Source organism: Cibotium barometz, chromosome 21, assembly GCF_041138505.1.
Source record: "Cibotium barometz isolate CiBa-2024 chromosome 21, ASM4113850v1, whole genome shotgun sequence".
NCBI classification, from domain to species: domain Eukaryota; kingdom Viridiplantae; phylum Streptophyta; class Polypodiopsida; order Cyatheales; family Cibotiaceae; genus Cibotium; species Cibotium barometz.
Window position 1 is genome coordinate 51890906 of NC_141066.1, and position 24514 is coordinate 51915419.

General features: G+C 40.8%; 1 protein-coding gene across 1 annotated transcript; it reads right to left on the reverse strand.

The window, feature by feature from the left end:
* Positions 1-5067: 5067 nt before the first annotated feature.
* Positions 5068-9367, reverse strand: LOC147627342 (metal tolerance protein A1-like). The gene is made up of 3 exons (XM_086815975.1): positions 9157-9367; positions 5261-7365; positions 5068-5197 (listed from the first exon to the last, which is right to left on the reverse strand). Exon 2 carries the CDS (start codon positions 7362-7364, stop codon positions 6078-6080), a length of 1287 nt encoding a protein of 428 aa, XP_086672101.1. The 5' UTR covers position 7365; positions 9157-9367; the 3' UTR covers positions 5068-5197; positions 5261-6077.
* Positions 9368-24514: the final 15147 nt, after the last annotated feature.

Here is a 24514-nt window from a genome sequence, read left to right on the forward strand (position 1 = left end):
ACATCTTTCAATGAAATCTTTGTATACATGCTTACATACCTATAGATACACACACTTATATATATTATGTATGTATGTGTATCTATAGGTATGTAAGCATGTATATATAAATAGTGTGCATGTGCATGTACATGTGCATGTGTGTGTGTGTGTGTGTGTGTGTGTGTGTGTGTGTGAGAGAGAGAGAGAGAGAGAGAGAGAGAGAGATTACATGTAAGATGCATTTATTTGAGAGTGAGCACACCTCACCACTCATCCCTACCATTAAAATTTAATCTAAAATTTAATTAATTAAAATTATATATATGTGTGTAAATCTATTTAAGTGTGTGTGTGTGTGTGTGTGTGAGAGAGAGAGAGAGAGAGAGAGAGAGAGTTTCTATGTGAGAGAGTGTGCGTGAAGAGAGAGAGAGAGTGTGTGTGGCATGAGAGAGAGAGAGAGAGAGAGAGAGACTGAGAATTTCTATGTAGGAGATAGTTTGGGTGGGAGGAGATAGTGTGTTTTCATTAGTGTCGGTGTGTACATGTGTGTGTGTGTGTGTGTGTGTGTGTGAGAGAGAGAGAGAGAGAGAGAGAGAGAGATGACAGATAATTTCTACGTAGGAGATAGTTTGTGTGGGAGGAGAGAGTGTATGTTTAGATTAGTGTATGTGCGGTGTGTACATGTGTGTGTGTGTGTGTGTGTGTGTGTGTGTGTGTGTGAGAGAGAGAGAGAGAGAGAGAGAGATGTAATGAGGGAGAGTGAAAAGAGAGAGAAAGAGAGTGAGATATAGAGAATAAAAAGTATCTTTTAATAAAATATAAATTAAATAGAAAACATATATGTATATGTGTGTATACATGTGTGTGTGTGTGTGTGTGTTTATTTGCATTTGTATATACATACATACATATGTATATATATGTGTGTATATATGTATATATATGTGTATATATGTGTATACATATGTATATATATATATATATATATATATATGTTTGTGTGTGTGTGCGTGTGTTTAGATGTGTGTGTGATATATCTATCTATATATTTAAAAGTGACCACAACTTATCAGCCATCTCCGCACATTAAAATTTAATCAAAATTAATTAAATTATGTCGATGTTTGTATTTATATTTTTAAATACATGTATATATGTACAAGTATAGTGTCTATGTATAGGTTTATGTATCTAAAACATAATATTGTATATACTATATATATTTACATATGTGTATATGTGCGTGAGTGAGAGAGAGAGAGAGAGAGAGAGTGTGTAAGTGAGAGAGAGAGAGATTGAAAGAGAGAGAGAGAGAGAGAGAGAGAGAGAGAGTTTCAACATTTGAGAGCATGTGTACGTGACAGAGAGAGTTGGTAAGCCGCAGCAACGCGCGGGTGCAATACTAGTATAGCCTTAAACGCAATCCTCTCTCCAAAGAGGAATGCATTGAGAGAGAGAGGGCGCTTCTCTTTCCAAAGATTCTCTCCAAAGAAAAAATTAATTGAAGTGCCAAAAAAAAAGGGGAACGTGGAGAAAAAAGAAGAATTTTCTTTTCTTCTTCTCCCTATTCCCCCCTTTTTGGGCACTTCAACTAAATTCTTACTCTATTCTAATTCCTCTAATTGATTTTATCTTGTGAAGCCAGGAGCACTACCATTGGCACGAGGAGAGGAAAAAGGCCTTCCTCCTGGGATGAGGTGGAGATTGAATCAAAATACTCAAGCAAAGGATCCAAGAGACGGAAGTGTAAGCTATGTGGATACCGAAAGACAGGGTTAACAAATCGTGTGAAAGCTCATTTTCTTCATGAACCAGGGCATGACGCACGATTTTGTTCAGCCATCCAAGAAGATAAACAAAAGGAGCTTGCAGCATTAGCAAAGGAGCATGAACCACAAGCTTGTGGAAGAAGAAATGTTGCTATTGAGTCCTTCTTTTTTACTTGTAGTGGTGGCTTTCAATCGATGCCCTTTCAGAAAAGGAGACATGCAACCTCTCCTTCTGCCTCAAGTTCTATTGGAGCTTCAGCTGCTTCTTTTGCTCCTCCTCCATCACAAACTGTACACTCCTCTCAAAGGACTTTGCATGCCACATGGGATCCCAGGAGGAAAGAATCTGTTGATGCAGCTGTGGCACGTTTCTTCTACCATGACCACATTTCTTTTCATGCAACTCGGTCTCCGTTCTTTCAAGAGATGGTAAAAGCTATAGCAGACTTTGGACCCTCCTATTCTCTTCACCCTTGTCGGCGACCTTGAGGACCACATTGCTGAGCACGGAGAAAGAGTCCATTAACACAGCATCAGGCACACAATGAAGTTGGGATGGGAGAAGAATGGGGTCACTCGCATATCTAATGGATGGAGTGACACTCGTTCTCATGGCACGGTGGCTTATTCCAGGGGTGGGGTTTATTTTTTGACATACTCATGATACTGGGAAGAGTGATGATGTTCTTGTGAGAGAGTGGTCTGAGACTATTAAAAAAGTTGGACCATAAAATGGCATTCACTTTATTGCACATGGAGAGCCTATAAATAGGGCAGCCGGGGAGAACTTGGAGTAGAGATATCCACAGCTTGTCTTCTCTCCATGCATCACACATGGATTGAACAATTTGCTAAAAGATATTGGCGAGTTATCTTGGGTACTCCCTATCTCATTGAGAAAGGTCAAGACATAGTGATGTTCATTCTTAGGCATCATTATATTTTTTGTGAGTTTCAAAAGAGATCCAAAAAAAATCTCTTGAAGTACTCAGATACTCGGTTTGCATATAACTTTATTATGATGGAGCAGCTCTTTGCTTGCTCCTCTGCCTTAAAACAGTTGGTCCTGAGTGATGAGTGGAATCAATGGCCATCATCTCGCAGTGCACAAGCTAGAGCATGTGCTAGAGATTGCTTATATGATACATTTTGGGATGCAGTGAAGCATGTAAATGATGTGGTCAAGCCTATTGTGCGTATGCTCTGACTTACAGATGGTAGTGAGCCTTGCATTGGCAAGGTGTACGAAGGACTTGATAAAATGGTGGAGCATATTGGAGAGCTAGAGAAAGATGCTCAAAGGTACCAAACTTTGAGGGCTCTTTGTCAGGGTCAGTGGGATAGCTACCACTCACCATTACATACAGCTGCATTTGTGCTTGATCCAGAGTTCCAAGGATTTTGGCAAGAGACAGATAATGAGGTAACAGAGGGATGGGAGAGAGAGTTGGGGAGGTTGGTTCCAGATGCACAACAAAGGATGACCATGAAGAACCAACTTTCTATGTACAGGAGCAGGCAGGGTAAATTTGGCAACTGATACACAGAGAGAGAGAGAGAAAGAGAGAGAGAGGGAGAGAGAGAGAGAGAGACTTGAGGTGGGTGCAGCTCTTTGGTGGGAGGAGTATGGTGTCAGTACACGTAAGCTTCAGCGGTTAGCAGTACTCATTTTGAGTCAGGAATGCTCATCCTCTCCTCTTGAGCAATTATAGAGCACCCTTGGCCACATTGCATCAAAGAAGAGGAATCGACTAGGCACACAAAAAGCCAGTGATCTTATTTTTGTGAGTGCAAACTTGTGCCTTCTTGGCCAGATAGCATGTCCTATGCTAGAGGCATTTGTTGAGTTACCTTCTTCTTCCTTCAAGCCAGAGTGTAATGATCATGTACATAAGACGGATAGTAGATCTACAGAGGTTCATAGTAGAGTAGGCCCTTCAGGAGGAGGAGGAGGATATGATGAGGCCTTTGATGGCAACTTGAGTCCACTTGTTGATGTTGATATAACTTATGCTTGAGTTTTGAGTCTTGAGTCAACTCTTGATATTTCTGATTTAGCTCTTTGTACATTCATTGAGCATTGTACCTTGTACTTCTTTTCTTCATGAGACTTCAATATTTTCATGTGACAGATCTCAAATCTCAAGACTTTGAACGTTACATGAGTAACGAATCATGAAGTTCCATTTCTATTTAGTATTCTGCAATGTATCTTGATTCTTATTTCAAGATTTCTAAAATCTGTAATATGTAATGTGTAACGTGTATCTTGTAATGTATCTTATTTTACAATGATGTTTCCATGTTTGCTTCCTAGTTTTCTTCACTAAGTTTCAAGTAAAAGGCTATGCCGTTTCCTGCCCGTTTTCGTTTCCCATCTTCGACCGTTTTCATTTCCAAAGGGTCAACCGTTTCCATTTTCGCTTGCATCAACAATACCATAATTATCACATACGGAAGAACTGCACGTATTAAGAACCATGCAAAGTGCAAAGATAAACAAAGAGGAGAGAGATATGTTGTTGTAAAAGTGTTTTCTAAACCAAAAGGTACCAAAAGGAATTACCTAAGCCTATGACCTGTCCCACAAACCTAAATTAGATGACTAATGATTAGACTGAACTTGATATTTAAAAACTAGTGGAATTGCCCCTACAAGCACTCTGACTGTCGACCAGGTCCTTGGACAGATAAACACCAAAAATCCCATAAAAAAGCTGATCCATGCTTGAAAAGGTTCCTAAACATAGCCAAAAGTAGGAGGTAGGCATGTCCACATGCCATGGATGAGACATTCCCTCCCGCTAAGCTTGATGACGGGAATCCACCTTCCTTCTAGATGACTGCCATCATCCTTTGACTTTATATGCACTCCATCCTTGGCATCCTGCATCCAAAACTTGAGGCACTCTTGACGACTTGGATCTTGTCTTGAAAGCCTCCAATCTCTAATGCTCTGTTTTGCGTTAAGAAACGTGCACTTGTTCTTCTTGGGCTGAGCGCTTGATCCCTTCTCGAAAACCCCTTGTTCCTCCACTCATCCTCATTCCATGGCGGCTGGGCTGAGCATATGGGAGCTTTATACCCCATGATACCCACATGGGGGCTCTATACCCCATGGCTGCCCTCATTCTGCCTCCACCAGGATACCTGATGTCGAAGAACCACTTGGCTCAAAAAAACAGCCACCTTTGTACTGTGCTTTTTTTCCAAATTTAGCGCCTCTCGGACTCATGCCAAGCTGTCATATGCAGAAGAACTGCATGTATTAAGAACTGTGCAAAACACAAATATGAACACAGAGGGGAGAGAGATGTTGTTGCAATAGTGTTTTCTGTATATATGTATCAATATGTACATAGATCCTAGCCATCATGGCCTCCAAAAGGAAACACCTAAGCCTGTGACCTATCCCATGGACAACCACCCGACTGCTGTCCAAGCACCTGACCGACTGCTGTCGGTCAGGTGCTTTTCATGGGGTTTTTGGTATTTATTTGTCCAAGCACCTGACCGACTGCTGTCGGCCAGGTGCTTGGACAAATAAATACCAAAAACCCCATGAAAAGCTGGTCAATGCCTGAAAAGGTTCCTAAACATAGCCAAAACTGGGGGTTAAGAATGTCCACTTGCCATGCGTGTGACAATAATGAAGGATGCCTTCACAAAGGTAAAGACTTCATGGAAAATGCTAGAACAATTTCAAAATTAGATTTATATGGGTTGGCATTTACAACTAGGCCATGCTGCTTTACATGTAAGGGAAAGGTAATCTCTTTTCAATCCTTGCTAAGCAGCAGCCCTAAACTCCTTAAGTCACTGGCTTAGCATGATATTGCCAAAGAGAGTCATGAGACCATGAGTTCTTTGGAGACTAAAAGCTTTAATGAAGAGCCCCTTGATATGTATGAGCTTTGATTTTTGCAACTTGCTGTTGCTTCGTTGTGTTGAGCTCTATTTTAAGCCTAGGCACACCCCGTCCTTTGCTGCTCTTGCATGGCACTACCTCCTGAAAACACGTGCACTTTCCAGCCTGTAGCTTGTGGACCATAGGTGAGGGATCAACCAAAGACAACAGGACAAAAGGACTACAGTTGACTGCATGCAAAGATGTGAACGCCATTAGAATGGCCCTTCATATGATGCTGGTGAAACGCCAGCACAAAATGACCACACTCTTGTACAGATAAATCTCATTACAATGGCCCTTCACAAGTGTACTCTAGTGATGCATGTAACTGAGCTGAATTACTTAATGGCACCTTCAGGCAGCCATTTGCAATTTTTTGATATCGGATGCCTTCTGAGGTCCACTGGTTTGACCCATCAAGGAGCCAGACATCCCCAATGCCTCTCAATTTGCACAGTAACATGACTGATATTGAAAACTCGATCACAATAACCTAAGACTCTCAGAAGAATAGCATCCGCATCCGCATCTGAATATATTGTCACATGGCATGCTAGCAAGGTCTTCCCCATTGTGATTGCCCATATGTGCAACTCATGAATAGCAATGACTCCTGGTATCTCACAAAGCCCTTTCTCAAGTTTCTTAACATCAATCTCCCGAGGCGTGCTCTCCATCAAAATCTCTGTTGTGTCTCTAAGTATCTTGATAGTAGTCCCGAGAACAAGCACCGAAAACAAGAGTGTACAAATCAAATCAACTACTCTCCATTCAGGTTTAACCCATATAATTGCACCTCCAATCATCACCCCAATACTTTGTATCAAATCACCCAAAACATGAAGCCAGGCCCCTTTGACATTGATACTACCAGCATTTGAGTTCTCTGTCTTGGATCTATTCCCTGATTCAATGTCAATATCCACTTTAAAACTGTCTCTTCTTCCAACTTCATGAAAAGTATACATGGGTTCCTCTGATGATGGACTGTTATCACCGTGAGGATGATGACCCTCATGCTGGTCATGGTCATGGTCGTTGTTGTGGTCGTGGTCGTGGTCATGTGATTGATTGTGATTATAGTCCTCATACTGGATGTGATCCGATGTAGAATTCTTAATATTTCCATGTGAATGCCCATGTGCATGGTCATGGCCATGAAGCCCTAGTAAGAAAACCATGATAATGTTCACACATAATCCAAAGGTAGCAACAAAAAACATGAGGCGGCCATTTATTAGCTCACTAGTATGTAAGATTCTGTAGATAGCTTCATAGACAATGACGCCAGTCAAAAGCCAAATGAGTTGGATTGACAGAAGGGCACCAAGAATCTCAAGCCTGAAGAATCCATAGCTTTGCCGGGGTGTGGCCTCCCAACTTGAAGCCCAGATTGCAAACAAAGAGATCACAAAGCCTGCAACATCTGAAAGCAGATGTGCAGCATCTGTGAGGATAGCAAGACTGTTTGAAATCAGGCCACCTGCAATCTCCACTGCAATGAATATCAAACACAGCACTATAGCCACACCAAGCTTTTTAGCAGCAGCTGATCTGGCATGTGCATCTGCTGCTCTACTTTTTTCATCTGAAAATCCACAACCTGTACCACAAAACCTGTCTTCCACTTGAAGCGTGCATGCTTGCTCAGCCAGAGCTTCGCTGTTACCTCCAAGCAATGCATCTGAGCTGCTGCTTTCCATTCTGCACACATGAAAAACTATATCAGCTTTCATACTCAGAGTAAACAGCAAACAGAAAAAACAATCTAGAAAAAATAGCATTGTATTGGCATTCATTCCAAACCAAGTATCGACTCACGTGTAAGATGTCAATTAAATTAAATACTGTACAAATAAATTCTCGTGTCATCCAATTCTAGGACCATAAAAAGCTTCTTTCCTCCAATAGAAAGGGTGACCTTATAAGGTTCACTCTCTCATCCTTCTGCTCATTAGACTAGAGGGAAAGAGCCCTTTTCTGGCAAAAAATACCAACGTTGCTGATTAGCGAGTCAGCCAGCTCCATGACAAGCATGTGTTTGCTGGACCCTTCAAGCCTACCCATAGCAATAACTGCATTTGTCCTTGGTGTCCAATTGAAATGATCTTGGTAAAACTACATCTTCAGAGGTATCTCCGAGGATGCATGTTATGTGTTTGTAGGCCAAGGAGATATAAGAAAATAAGCTGATTGGCATGCCTCCGCTTAGCAGGCACAGGTGCAGGTACTGCAGCACCACCAGACAGCCACAAAGTCAAGAGTGGCAGATCGTCGACACCTGCAATGGCTACAGGCCCAGACGGAAGGGCCGCAGTTCTTCTCACAGAGCCTGAGGTAGCGGTTCCTGGAGCGCACCCGACACCTGCAATGGCTACAGGCCAGACAGAAGGGCCGCAGTTCTTCTCACAGAGCCTGAGGTAGCGGTTCCTGGAGCGCACCATTACTCGCATTTATCACACGATATCCCAACTGGCGCCAGAGGCCACAGGTAGGCATCCCCAATCCCACCTCCTCTGGGGGTCCCACACGGCCCCCCAAATCCCCACATTCAAAGGGTCACCCCTCGCCCCCAAGGCCGCGTGCCTACCCGCCGGTGAGGGAAAAAAACTGCATGAAGGTCTAAAAATGTAGCTTTTAATAAAATTGCTTTTTGTTTAGCATTTGTATGGGCAACTTTACCACTTGGACCTTAGGCGCAAGCTCGCCCGCAAACTCTAGTGCTTTGAATGTTGGAAGGCATAGTTACACAACTGCCTTAAACACATAAGATGAATGAATATGATATGTGGTATGCACAGATCACATTGTTCTAGGGTTTAGGGTTTGGGATTTTTCTAACGTAACCGTATATGCTACATTATAAAAATGCACATAACTTGTGCTCACATGCACTTATATTGTGTTGAGGATTAGGTTAAAGGTTCTTCTGAGGTTCACATCGCATAAAAAGCATATAATTTACATGTACTTACTAATCACCATAGAATGTGATAACCTGTAAGCATGCCTTTAGGCTATAGAATCTAGGATTCATAGCTTTTACTGAGGTACTTACAACAGGAAATAAATATGTGAGATGCTCATATGCCATTATCCTAGACAAGCTCACAATAAAAGGATGTGCAAGCTATGTCATATGCTCAATTGTTATCGCCAAGACTTAAGGGTTAACGAATTTGCTTAGGATTCTTCCTGGACTTACATTAGGAAAAAAGCATGTACTACGCAATTGCCCTGCTGTGATTGCTGACCTATATCCTACGCAACCACTTTATCCTGTGCATCAGCCCTAATCGAGTCTTTTAGGGCAGTATACAGACACGCTCACCATGCAAGTACCCTAAAAGTGTATGTGCTGCATAGGTGTTTAGTATAGAGGAAAAGCTAAAAATTACAGCTCCGATTTGAAGAATAAATGCAAATTAATTACGCGCCTGAGGAGGTCTGAGATTATTAGATGGTATTTTTTAAGGAAAAGAGACAAATTGGTACCTGGAAAGGAGAAGGTAGGGCGGGAGAGAAAGCTAGCGACCTGCGCTTGGTTTAGAGGGGTTTTCTTGACACAGACGTCCACGAACAGAGCTTTCATCAAATATGTTGCTCCCTCTCCCTCCGAGAACAGACAGAGCTAATCCCATAAGGTATTTATATTGCACATCACTCATGTCTGAGAGAGAGAGAGAAAAAGTACGTTTTCCCAACCTCTTTTTGCATCAAACTTAAACCTTTTATATTTTTTTAAAAAGTTTGAGATAAATACCCCCCGTGAAAAACAAAATATCCTGCCCTTACAATATATAATATATTCAGTGTAGCTTATTCTTTAATGTATAATGAATGTTTTTATATTTTTGCAGGTTTTTTAAATGTGAAAGACTGTGGTGCTGCAGCCTTTAAATTGCTGACCGCGAGTTAGTGCAGGGAATAGAGGTGTTGCTTGAGAGTCCCAAGGCCATGGGTTCAAGCCTTCACTGTGCAAGCGGTGGCACGCATGGGTGTGTGTGTTGTGTTGTACTTTCTAATTCCAACTAATTCAAGAAAAAAAGAATTTTAAGGTAGCTTTGAAACCGATTAGAGAGGCATGGGTGCTACCACTAGCCGAAATGATTTTGGAGGTCTCTTATGCCACCCGTTTTCTTGTAACATCTATCTCCAATGATTTCTTGGGTGGGTACACTTAGATTTCTATAGAATGCCCACTACCTAGTTGGTACCTAATCGGACTCATCTACCCACCCCAATAGGAGTGAAGCACATGCCAATATAATCAATCTACCCAATAGAAGATATATTACCAAAAATTACTTTATAAATGGCCACATTCTCTCTCTCTCTCTCTCTCTCTCTCTCTCTCTCTCTCAAATGCATAGTGACACTTAAAAAAGCAAACCCAAGCCTTCTATCTTGCCATATTTTTCTCTGTGTTATCTTCGTCATAATTGCTTATTACTCCATAGAAAGTTAGGAGATGAATTTTACAAAACTTTAGTTTTGCATTTATAATCTATTTTACATGCTAAGCAAATTTAGGGCACAACCTTTTGAATCACTTATTTTTATTATATAATAAGAATTTTTATATACTGCTAACTTTTTGCAAGTCGCTTATGGCTACCATTTTCTTGTTAAAAATGTACCTCTCTTTATTCCACTTAAACTAATATAAGTTACTTCTCTTTACTCCACTCAAACTAATACGTGTTTCTCTGGTTGGCACACCTAGCTTTTTATAACGTATACACTACCTAACATGGACCATGACAACTCTTAAAGTGTCCTACCACCCAATGTGCATGGCAACCTATGTTAGTAGGTTTAGCTTAAGATTTTTCACAATATTAATAGGCTATGATAAATTGAAGCCAATTCCTTCAAAACGATTAAGCAAGTACTTAAGACTTGGTATGATTTTGCAAGCAAAGTATGTGTATCACTTAGTTGGATTATGGTGTGAAAAATAGTAGTGGGGTTTGGAATATCACTAGTCAAATTATAGAGCAAAACTTGCAAAAAATCCCATTCTTGAAGTTTAGGAAGTTACAAAATGAGTATTCAAAGTTAAAAAATATAAAGATTACATCATGAATGGGCACATGGCATAGGTTTGCCACTTGAGTTTTATATTGAGTCTCACACACACTTTGTTAATGATCCAAAAGTTTGTTAAATGGTTAGCCTCATCTAGAGAACAATTTGGCTCATTATTGTAATATAAATATCCATTCTCAAACCTAAATTCACACACACATTGAGTTTCTTTTTGAGTCTCTCTCTCTCTCTCTCTCTCTCTCTCTCTCTCTCTCTCTCTCTCTCTCTCTCTCTCTCTCTCTCTCTCACACACACACACACACACACGCACACGCACACGCACACGCACACGTTAAATGATCCAAAAATTTTGTTGAATAACCTCATCTAGAGAACAATTTGGCTCATTATTGTATATAAATATCCATTCTCACACCAACAAAACATGTGTAGAATCTTCAAACATAGAGTCTTATGATGAAAGCCATAGGATTGCCATCGAGCCACATTGTAAGGAGTGCATTGTTTCAGATGATGGTCTTCGGCAATTCAAAATGAAAGCCATAGGATTGCCATCTAGCCACATTGTAAAGAATGCATTGTTTCTACATAATGATGGGTAACTCAAAATGTAGCTTTCTTTGGGAGAGTGGCAAAGACAACTCCATAGTGGATGTAGTCGATGTGGTATAACTATTGCTCCAACACTTGCTCTTCTATGTTGATCATGGCCATTACACACAAATTGTGCATGGAGATATGTGGCATTTACACACACACCCGCACGCGTGCAGGCACTTATTTTTTATAGAAAAGAAACCAGTGTTTCATTAATAAAAGTAATGTATATTCATAGCTTTCTCAAAGTGGGGTAGCTACGACTCAGATCGAAAAAAGTGGGAAAACACCTCGAGCTACAAAAAAGAGAGATCTCTAAGATCAAAAGAATCCCTGAGAGACTGTAAAGTGATCTACGAAACAAGGAAACAAGGTCGACATGAACAACAACAAAAAATAGCTAATTTTGGACATGGTAAATAGTCTCCAGAGTGTCCAGAATCTCGTCTAATCCAGAAAGACTACATAAGCTGACAATGGTGGAGAGAGTCGACCAAAAAGCCAAAACTGCCTCCCAAAAAGCCTAACTAGAAAGGTTGCTTGTATTCTCATGTGGGTGAGAGCCTCGGGGGTTTCACTTAAAAATATGTAAGTCTACTATGTGTAATCATTAGGAAAGGTTTTTTTAACCAAGATTTTGAGAAAAAATTACAGAAATCTACTTACATAAGGGGGTTTTAATTTGCATTTTGAAGAAAAACCCGTAAGTTTATATCCTTTGAATGCACGTTATATATAGGGCTTCCTAAAAGTACACCCCCCGAGGTGAGAGCATCACCTATATGAGGTTGAAGCAATGTGTACGTGCCAAAAGAATCGCAATCCAAAAAACACCCATAATACATCTCCATAGAAATAATCATTGCTTCAAGGGAAATTTGCTCTTTTATATCTGTCCCAATACCACTTTCCACCAAGGCAAGTATTTAGACATCCTCCATAGATGATTCACATGCTCATGAATCCAGGGGAGCAAAAGGAGCTATTATGCCCTAGAAACTATGAAGCATAAGCATTGGCTGAAATGGTTGCATCATCTCCATAATCCCAAATGACAATGTCTGACTGCTTGAGGAAACAAAAAAACCATACCATGCTCATCAAACAACATCCCATATGTGGCAAATTCCAAGCATGGAAAGGTTATAGGCCTTCCTACTTGGCTGGGATAATGCAAGAGGCACTTCAAACACCCTACTCCAATGAATGCTCTCCATAGTCAAAGAGTTTCCCTAGTTTGGGGCTCGGCTCGACCAATGTAGGTGGTGTAACAAAGCTTTTGTTGTTGAAATTTGAGCATTGTGATGAGCTATGGTGGATCAAACACTAGAATCAACATCATTAACAAAGTGATTAGCAAATAATTAATCAACATCATTAACAAAGTGATTAGCAAATAATTAAGATGTAATTAGTGGGTAATTAACAAATAGATTAATGTAGGCATGGATACTCAAAAACCAGCAAATTCTCGTTAGGGCAATGCCTCAATTTATAGAGTTTACATCAAGCATCAAATCCCACTGATTTCTCCATGATTCACTCCACCTCTTTTCCCTGATTCTCTCCACCTCTTCACTTTTCCCAGAATATCTCCCAGAATATCTCCACACTTCCCAGAATATCTCCACACTTCCCAGAATATCTCCACACTTCCTAAATCTTCTCATGCTACCCTTTATTCTCTCCCAGTAGATTCTTCTCACCTTTTCACAGGTTCTTTCGCAACCATAGATGCTGAAAATTTAACCTTGGAAGGAATAAAATGTCACTTTTGTCAAGCGGTCTACCACTAGCCTCTAACCAAGGGCTTGTTCCCACACACACCCTATTCACTTGTATTTTCAACACCTCCCCTCAAGTGAATACTCTCTAGCACACCTGGACCCTATACCAAGTTTCCCTCTTACTTGATAGCCCGCGACCAGTGCCTCAAGTTCCTAAACTCCATAGTCCTTGACACTCTCTCTCTCTATGTGTCCAAGGCTACTATAAGTGCCCCCTACGACCTTGACTAAAGTGCTCACACATACATCTATCTACCATGTGGCCTACATCATCGGTGGCTCAGAGGTGGTTTTACTTTGTTGGGGCAGGTTACATTGGGTTATGGGGTCTCCCTCTCTCTCTCTCTCTCTCTCTCTCTCTCTCTCTCTCTCTCTCTCTCTCTCTCTTAGAAAAGATGATCCGACTCCACTTCCTTTGGAGCCTCCATGAAGTTTGCCGATGTCGTTCCTTCTCCACTTGGTTTGCTATAGCAGTCTCTCGCCATGTGCCCTGGCTTTCCACATTTGTGGCAAGTGAAGGTCCTTCCTCCTACTCTGCCTCTTCCTCGTCCTCGTCCTCAAGAGAATCCTCCTCGGGTGAAGAATGCTTTTTCTTCTCCTGCTGTTGAGTCGAGCCATTTCTTCTCTTTGCCTCTGCTCTCTTGCTCTAGTAGAGCTACTTCTATCTCATGTAGCTTCAATTCAGGTACATTCTTTAGTGTTGCTATAATGTTTTCATAATCACCTTTGTCCACACTCTTCAGAAGCATTGCTAGTGCCTCATCATCTTCTACCTTTTTGCCAATAGCTTTGCTTAATGCTTTTATATTTGTTCAAGTGTGTGATTAAAGGTTCACTTTCCTTCATGTCCAATTTGTAGAATTGCATTAACAGATTTATCTTTGAATTTTTTGCTTGTGTACCAAATAATTTATTGAGTTCATCCCATGCATCTTTTGCCCATTGTATCCCTGTGATGTAATGAATGATTTCATCATTTAAACTGAGTGCAATAAGTCCCCAATGCTTTTTCATTCCTGCTCTTCCACTCATTTTCCCCTCTCTTTGGGCATTCATCTCTCCCTTCAACTAATCCCCACAGATTTTTTCTCATGAGCAAATACATGGTTTTTGTCTGCCATGTGTAAAATTGCTCCCCATTAAATTTGGCTATTTCCTGTGCTGTACTCATGGTGATGTGAAGGGGGTCTTACCTCTTGATCCAATTTCAAGATTCAAGGGCAGTGTCTACTCTTTTACAACTCAATCTGGTGTTTAATAGATGATTACAACAAATTTATCAGCATAAAATCACCAGAAATTACATTAAATCAAGGGTAACTAATTTGTACGAAATGGTTGGAGTATCAAACCAACTCCGAATTGCAATCTAAAGTTATAGGGATCTGTATCAGATACCTAATGGTTAATTTGAACCCTCAATTGCACCAAAATATAGTGATTAGCACTGATTAATCATTGATTAGCAAATTAATGCTCTGTTTTGTGTGTAGAAAACAGAGTATGCGGGGAGTCTAGATCTGGTGCCTTAGACTTCAAATGAGCTCAAATGCTTTCAAAGGCATCAATAGCAATGAGTCTAGTAGAGGATTAAGCCAAGAAACACAAGATTTGACCAAATATTGAAAGCTTAATCTCTGTTTTACCAAAGTCACCTGCTACTGTGCAGATTTGATGAAGAGCTTGGATCTCACTGTAGACTTGATGAAACTGAATTCTGTCTTCACCATCTTGTAGAGCATGCTTGAAAATACCTTGGGCTAAGAGGAATTAGAGTGATTCACCCTGAGTGAGTGTAGATCTGAGATCTTCTGCTGAAAAATGTAGCCTGCTAAAACAGCGATTTCTCCTTCATCCGGCGGCGGTTTGCTACGTTGTTTGGATGAGCTTGAAGAGCTATGAGATACCTATCATGTGCTAGAAGGGTTTGGCCTAATTTTATGTGTGCAAGGAGAGGGAGCTCCTCCACTGTGGCTGGGGGTACAGAGGTGAGTTGAAAAAAGAGGAAAAATTATAATTTTTTACTAATCCTAATTAGCAAAATAATTAGCAAGATAATGGGCTCACAAATTAGCATGGCTCTGATACCATGTTGAAATTTGAGCATTGTGATGAGCTATGGTGGATCAAACACTAGAATCAACATCATTAACAAAGTGATTAGCAAATAATTAGTGGGTAATTAACAAATAGATTAATGTAGGCATGGATACTCAAAAACCAGCAAATTCTCATTAGGGCAATGCCTCAATTTATAGAGTTTACATCAAGCATCAAATCCCACTGATTTCTCTATGATTCACTCCACCTCTTTTCCCTGATTCTCTCCACCTCTTCACTTTTCCCAGAATATCTCCCAGAATATCTCCACACTTCCCAGAATATCTCCACACTTCCTAAATCTTCTCATGCTACCCTTTATTTTCTCCCAGTAGATTCTTCTCACCTTTTCACAGGTTCTTTCACATTTACATCTTCTCTTTTACAGCCTCTAACCAAGGGCTTATTCCCGCACACACCCTATTCACTTGTATTTTCAACACATGTTAGCCCATGGCCTTGTTTGTGCCACAAAATCAAGTAGAAGCATCACCTTCCTCGCAACAAGGACATGATAATGGATATTGAGAATATTAAGTCCACCGTGCATCTCAAGCGAGAAAACCAATTCTTACTTCATTAGACGAAGGGCTTTTCTATTTGCATTTGTTTTCCATAGGCATTCTAGGGCTTTGGACATCAAAAGATCAATCTGCCTATGAGACAAAGGCAACAAAGGGAGATAGAATTGCACATACACCATGATTATAGACTTCACTATTCATAAACGTACATGCAATGGCCATGTAGACAGCTTCCAATATTCAATTTTATGATGTAGCTTCTGCATCATCCACTCAGTCTCTTCTTTGAGGGAGATCTCCCATCCAATGGGATATCCAAGATGTCTGCCTAGAAAAGTCAAATCCTGCATAGTTCACGGGGTATGTGACCTACTATCATGGACATGAAAGGACACCCCTAGGTCCTTGCCATCGTCTTCATTGGCTTCTTCCAGAGTAGTCTACGATTGTTCCTCATTGAGATCCGGCCCCTCATGGAATGATTCAAGGATGGAGGGTTCAAGGATGCGGTTGAGGGGGTTGAGTTGTTTGAGAAGGTTGAGACTTGGGGGTGTTGAAATTTGAGCATAATGATGAGCTATGGTGGATCAAACACTAGAATCAGCATCATTAACAAAGTGATTAGCAAATAATTAAGACGTAATTAGTGAATAATTAGCAAATAGATTAATATAGGCATGGATACTCAAAAACCAGCAAATTCTCATTAGGGCTATGCCTCAATTTATAGAGTTTATATCAAGCATCAAATCCCATTGATTTCTCCATGATTCACTCCCAGAATATCTCCACCTCTTGCCTGATTCTCTCCACCTCTTCTCTTTTCCCTGAATATCTCCCAGAATAACTCCACACTCGTAAATTCTCTCATGCTACCCTTTATTCTCTCCCAATAGATTCTTCTCACCTTTTCACAGGTTCTTTCACAATTACATCTCCTCTTTTACAGCCTCTAACCAAGGGCTTGTTCCCGCACACACCCTATTCACTTGTATATTTCAACACCTCCCCTCAAGTGAATACTCCTAGTACACCTAGACCCTATACCAAGTTTGCCTCCCCTTTACTTGATAGTCCGCGACCAGTGTCTACTCCTCCCCTCAAGTTATCTCACAGCACACCTGGACCTTGTATCAAGTTTCTTTCTTTACTTGAAAGTCCGCGACCAGTGCCTCAAGTCCCTAAACTCCATAGTCCTTGACACTCTCTCTCTCTATGTGTCCAAGGCTACTATAAGTGCCCCGCGACCTTGACTAAAGTGCTCACACATACATCTACCACGTGGCCTACATCATTGGTGGCTCAGAGGTGGTTTTACTTTGTTGGGGCAGGTTACATTGGGTTGTGGGGTCTCTCTCTCTCTCTCTCTGAGATTTTCACATGGCTCCTCAAATGACACAATTGGTTTATGTTAAATCTCCTGTTCCTAAAGAAGATGCTATTGCTATCGTGCTTTAAAGCTTACCTTCAAGCTTTAGACAAATTGTGACGGTCCTTAAAGAGAAGGAGCCAGTCCCTTCTTTGGAAAGTATCATAAATACTTTACAGGAAGAAGAAAAGAATATTACAAAGGATGTGATAGATCCTTATGCATATATTGTTACTACGACATCGGCAAAGAAGAAGTGTACTATTTGTGGTCGTACAAATCATCTTACTAAGGATTGTCTCTCCAAACATCCTTGTGAGTATTGTGGAAAGACGAATCATCCGTCCTCAAAGTACTACCAAAAAGATCAAAAGCTAGCAAAGGCACATGTGGTTGAAGAAGTCAACCAACAAGAAGAAATAAATATTTGTTCTAGTCTTAGTATAAAAGATGTAGATGATGAGTATGCCGCATCCGTCTCTTCTTTCAGTCTTCTTGGGGCAGCTTCTCTTCTCGTGTCCATGTCTTCCTTCAGCTCTTCTTCTTGGTGTGGATCCTCTTCTTGGGAAGAGATATTCTTCTTCTTTCATGGCTGGGCCCATGAGCTCGTCCGTCAGGTCATTTTACTCCATGTGAGCAACATGTTTCAATGTTTTGCTGACAGTTCCTTTGGGCTTTTGATGTTCATCTTTTATCATTATGCAATGCATACCCAAATTTATGTGGGAGGTCTTACCTCTTGCCTTATTCTAGACAAGTGCAGTGTCTGTTCCCATTTTTACACTGATGTAATGTGCCCAATACATAATGCGTATAGCATTCATTCTCATGCACATTCCAAATGCAACTCTGGCTGTGAATAATCTTGAATTTGAGTGAGATTTACAGGCATTAACCAAGGGTTAAATGCAAAATGATGATTTTCACAAATTTATCAGCACAATTTTTCTAGAAATTACACTAAATCAAGGGTAACCAATTTGTACGGGATGGTTGGAGTATCAAACCAACTCCAATTTGCAATCTGAAGCTATAGGGATCTGTATCAGATACCTAATGGTTAATTTGAACCCTCAATTGCACCAAAATACAGTGATTAGCACTGATTAATCACTGATTAGCAAATTAATGCTCTGTTTTGTGTGCAAAAAACAGAGTGCGGGGAGTCCAGATCTGGTGCATTCCACTTCAAATGAGCTCAAATGCTTTCAAAGGCATCAATAGCAATGAGTCTAGTAGAGGATTAAGCCAAGAAACACAAGATTTGACCAAATATTGAAAGCTTAATCTCTATTTTACCAAAGTCACCTGCAAATTTGATGAAGAGCTTAGATCTCACTATAGACTTGATGAAACTCAATTCTGTCTTCACCAGCTTGTAGAGCATGCTTGATTACACCTTGGGCTAGGAGGAATTGAAGCAATTTGATTTGAGCAAGGAGAAATCTGTAGTTTACTCAGAAAAAAATGTGCCGACCAAAATATCGATTTCTCTCGAGTTTCTTCGCGGTTTGCTGTGCCGTCTAGATGAGCATGAAGCCAAGGATGTTAGCTACCATATGCTAGAAGCTTGTGCCCTAATTCTATGTGTGCAAGGTGCTAGAGATCCTCCACTGGCTAGGGGTGAAGGGGAGAAGTGAAAACTCACTAAAATTTTGATTATTTGCTAATTTTCTACTAATCCTAATTAATTAACTAATGGGCTCATAAATCTGATGGATTCTAGGCATGGCTCTGATACCATGTTGAAATTTGAGCATAATGATGAGCTATGGTGGATCAAACACTAGAATCAACATCATTAATAAAGTGATTAGCAAATGATTAAGACGTAATTAGTGAATAATTAGCAAATAGATTAATGTAGGCATGGATACTCAAAAACCAGCAAATTCTCATTAGGGCTATGCCTCAATTTATAGAGTTTACATCAAGCATCAAATCCCATTGATTTCTCCATGATTCACTCCCAGAATATCTCCACCTCTTGCCTGATTCTCTCCACCTCTTCTCTTTTCCCTGAATATCTCCTAGAATAACTCCACACTCCTAAATTCTCTCATGCTACCCTTTATTCTCTCCCAGTAGATTCTTCTCACCTTTTCACAGGTTCTTTCACAATTACATCTCCTCTTTTACAGCCTCTAACCAAGGGCTTGTTCCCGCACACACCCTATTCACTTGTATATTTCAACAGGGGGTTGATGAGTGGTGGAAGAGGAAGGAGTTCCCATGGAAGATATTGCGGATTACTTTTGATGAGAGGGGTTCCCATGGAAGATATTGCGGATTACTTTTGACAGGAGGGGTATGGGTGGGAGTTGAAGTTGGTTCACTTAGAGAGGTGGTTGGGGTTAGCTATGGGGGATTTTACATGGCACCCAATCTATTCGTTGACAAGGGGGCTTGAGTGGCTGGGCCGGTCTTCAGCACCAAAGGACTCGTACTCCCCCTAGGTTCCTTGTGAGAACTCATGAAGGTCTCCCTCCTCGTCTTTAGGCATATGGCTTCTGAAAGTGGCGAAGGACTCCCTTGCCTCATCCACGAAGATGTATGAGTAGACTATATGATGGAGTCAGAGGATGCCCAACAGGTTGTATTGATGATTGGGCATGCAACAGAGCTAGAGGAAGGTAGACGAACAAGGGTTCTCATGGTTATCATGGTCGAGTGTGGTGGGTCTATATGAATGGAGTGGTTGAGGCTGGGTGTGCCATGAGGTGGGGGAAATGGTCATCCTCCATGGTTATCATGGCCAAGTGAGGTAAGTTTACATGAATCGGGTAGTCGAGGCCACATGTGCTATGAGGTGGGGAAAATGGTCTTCCTCCATAAAGAGTGTGGAATTGTATCAACGACAAATAGATGACACCATGTGGCCAGGTTACACACAAGCAAAAGGGACTCCATAGAGTGTATCAATGTTGTGTCCCTAAAGGAGATGGCTTGGTCAAGGAAGAATAGGGTGACGAGGGTGGGTTGTCACGCGGTGCTAATATGCACTAAAATGGTATGGAATGTGGGCATGGATATAGGGTTGGATAAAAAGATGTTGAACTAAAGCAAGTATAGGGCCAGGGTACAGTTACTGAGGGTAAGGGTATCCACATGAGACTGGCTCATGGTGGGCAATATATCGAGGTCAACATCCCATGAGAGAAGAGTGCACAAGTGAGTTTAGGCATAGCTAAATGTGTATACATGGATATGAGTGTGTGGGATGTGCACATGGGGGTGAATGAGTGAGTGTGATGCACACATGTGCATGCAATTGTGTAAGGGTATATACACACGTGCGAACATGAGAGTATGGTGTGTGCACGAAGTGTGTATATGTGTGTCCTCATATGCAAGTACAAGGGTGCATGTACGTGCAAATGGAAATGTGCAATTGTGTAAGGGTATATACACACGCGCGAACATGAGAGTATGATGTGTGCATGTGTGGGAGTGTGTGTACGTGTGTTCGCACATGTAATGCAAGTGCAAGGATGCATGTACGTGCAAATAGAAATGTGAACGCACATGCTAATGAGAGTAGCGTGAGTGAAAATGTGCATGTTTTTTAGGAGTGAGTGCACTTACATGCAAAATATGTGTGCACTGTTGGAATTAGGGCTAGGGTTGCAACAATGCACACACACAAGATAGAGAAGCTTGAGAGCACACAAACTCACTAGAGTAGAATCATCAAACGTGTGCCAGATACAAAAAGATAAGTACACACTCCAAAATGAGTAGATAAGAGGGTGTACATACGCATAGGGGACAAAAACCTCCTGGTGAGAGAAAAAGTGTCTCGGCGGTCCTAAGTGTGTTCACACACATCACTACTATATAATGCTACAAATCCCCCCTAGAGTTATGATGTGAATATGTACAGGGTATGGCCGATCAATCCTGAAAAGGCAGTAAGCCCAAAGCTTTACGAAAAGCTTCAAACTTTTCACAAGGAAGAGCCTTCGTGAATAAATCTGCCATGTTGTCATGTGTAGGCACATAGACTAAGATGATCTCTGTTGTTGCAGAGAGTCTTTCCCTGACATAGTGGTAATGCACCTCAATGTGCTTAGTATGACCATGAAACATTGGGTTCCTCGCAACTGCTAATGCGCTCTGGCTGTCAGTGAAAATCATAGTGCTAGACGATTGTTCAACACCCAAATCAGCCATAAGACGTCTATATACAAAGCATATATAGTGCTTTCACCACCTGCTTTTTATATGTACACTTCTCCTATATTTCATGAGAACAAGTTTCCATAAGGGCGTTTTATTCTCAAAGATTGGGAGAGGAAACATTGTCCATGGTGGATAGACATGACACCTGGGACTTGTGTTGAGGAGAGACATCTTAAGGGAGAGTGCAAGTGGGATTCAGGATCCTAAGGCGAGATGGATGAATTACAACATAAGAGGATAGAAAAGGAGAAAAGAATGATTATAGAGAAGCAAAAAGACAAGGCTTCTATGGGGGAGAACTATAGAGCAAATAAAGGTGGTTGTCCAAAGAACTCAACAAGGTTAGTCAAGTATATATGGTTTGCATATTTTTTGAGGAATTTTGAATAATAATGCAATGACAGGGGAGTTGTGTGTGGTTTAGGCTTGTGCATTTTAGGTCATTTTGTTGTGCGTGCACGGAAAGGTGTCCTTGCTATTTGTGTCGGTGGGCTGCTGCTCTGCTGGCAGTGATGTTGCTCATGGAGAAGAGTGTCTCCTTTATTCTTGTGTTTAGCTTCTTTGCCCTATTGGAGGAACTATGATGGAAACAGGAGCAAGAAAAGGCCGACATTGAGAAGCAACATTGTTCATTGGGCACCCTTGCTTGGTTATAGAGGTCAATGAGGAGATTTCTAGTAGCGGACACTTGGATCCTTTGGTGGCATCACACTATGCAAAGAAGGTTATGCTGCTATCAATTATGGACACTTCTCAAGATGTGGAGGAGGATGACTTCAATTTGGACTTTCCAAAAAGCTGGTACACATCTAAAACATTCTCTCTTTAGACTTGTAGACCTTTCTTCTTGAGTCATTGTTAGATTGTGATTTCTTTGTATTTTTAATAATGGCTCGCTCCTATAAAAAGGGATCTACCTAGTTTTGTAGAGTCTTTGGTGGAGGACATGTCAGTTGACCCACTCTTCAAACGTCAATTGATAGAGTGTGCAAGTGGTCGGTTACATTATGCTAATAATGTTGCAGAGGAGGAATAGCTATGACAAGTGGCATTCTCTCATCGAGCTATTGTCATATGGTTGATGCTTGGTTATTTATTTTGGTATATGGTTTTGTTTTAGGTTGCTTGATGACATTATGCGGATTCTATGGTTTTGATTGCAATCATCTTTTGGCTTCATTAGATTTGCTTTCGCGTATTGGTTTCTACTTTTTGCCATATCAAATTTTACAAGCTATGAGCTATCTTTTTTGGATCGTTGGAATCTTGTGGTCTTGTTGATAAATCTCTACCTTGCTCTCAATAATACTTTCTCAAGAACATAAGATCTCTTTTTCTCTTTCACGCTCTTACACACACTCTCCTCTCTCTCTCTCTCTCTTCCTCTCTCTTATGTAGCATTGTTAATTGGTCTCTCTCTCTCTCTCTCTCTCTCTCTCTCTCTCTCTCTCTCTCTCTCTCTCTCTCTCTCTCTCTCTCTCACGCACACACACACACACACACTCTCTCTCTTATTATCTACACATGGTAAACCACACACACGCAATGCTCTCTCTCTCTTATTATCTGCACATGGTAAACCACACACACGCAATGCTCTCTCTCTCTCTCTCTCTCTCTCTCTCTCTCTCTCTCTCTCTCTCTCTCTCTCTCTCTCTCTCTCTCTCTCTCTCTCTCTCTCGCTCTTTGAAAATAATTTCATTGATATGGAGCAATTTCTCCAAGAAAAATGTACAAATATAGTTAATGTTTGGGGCTAGCTCAGTTGTTCTAACTCGGAGAACGTACGTAGTCCCCTTCGACCAAAGGTTCATTTCACCTTTTAAAGCTTCATATATGTCACAGTGCACTAACTCCAATGATTTCCTTGGCCTCCTTTAAAAATACTTCTCAATGTTGCTTGCATCTCATGTGAGCCTTAAAGATGGTCGATGGACCTCAACCCTTCGACAAAGGTATTAAAATACACATTTACAAGTGTCAACTCAAATGACCATACCTCAGTGCCACACCAATGTTTGATCGAGCAAGAAAAGGTGTAAGCTTGTAGAGTCCTCCATCTTGGACTCCTGATGTGCAAGATCTTCCTTTATGTTGTCCCATAATATTATGGTTTTCATATTAAACTCCAACTTGGGACCTTATGTAGAGGCCATGAGCAAATAGAATATCTTTAATGTACTTATTTTCTTCTCTATGATAAAAAATGGGATACTTACATTTTCTTTTTGCCAATAGCTTTGAATTATTCCCAATCCTCACATTATCAAAAAGAGGCTTAGAGAAATGTCCACAAACCAATCTTGCAATATGTGCTCGCGCTCCGTTATCCGTGATTCACTGATCTTTGTAGTGGCCAGTGCAAAAGGTCCCCTTTAATGCGCCAAGGAAGAGGTCATCCTCAATGGATAAAGTGCCACATGCTAGCCTATGTGCCATTGGTTGAGGCTTTTCCTTTCTGTTATTCTCTTTCACTTTCCTTGTATAATAATCATTAGCAAAGTTATTATCTTAGAATTATACCTTATTCTTTTCTTGTTAGGATCGTCATTGAACTCTTCCTTTGCATTAGACTTGCTCTCCTTGGTTGGTCAATAGTAGGTTTGCCACCCTTCTTCTTTGCTAAAAATACAACCTCTCCTCCTCTCCTTCCTTTTATGCTGCTTCACATACTTTTCACTTAAGTGCTAAGTTTCTCAACTCTTCAAAGGAAAGAGGGGTAGTGAGATTGAGTCAAGATAGAGGGAACAAAGCTCTCAAAGCTTTTGGGAAGCCTATTTGAGTTCCTTATAGAAATTTATATGGATCAATGACTTCGCCAATTGATGCATGACGCTAATCATGAAAATCCTTCATCTTCACAAGGTACTTTGCTATGGAACCATTCTCCTCCAATTTGACATTGAGAAGCTCACTTACAAGGTTGAGTACACAAATTAAGGTATTACTCCCATGAAGATTTTTGAGGATTGTCCAAGCTTCAGATGTGGTAGTAATACCTTGGATGTGCGTAATCATGGTGTCCATGACATGCTCATAATGGTGAAAGACAGAGCTCGTGCATCCTTTTCATGAAGATTTATGAGAATTGTCCAAGCTTCAGATGTGATAGTAGTAGCTTAGATGTGATAGTAGTACCTTAGATGTGCATAATAACAGTGTCCATGACAAGGCTCATAATGATGAAAGCAAGAGCTCGTGCATCCTTTCTTGCCCCCCAAGCTTACCATTGTTCAGCATCT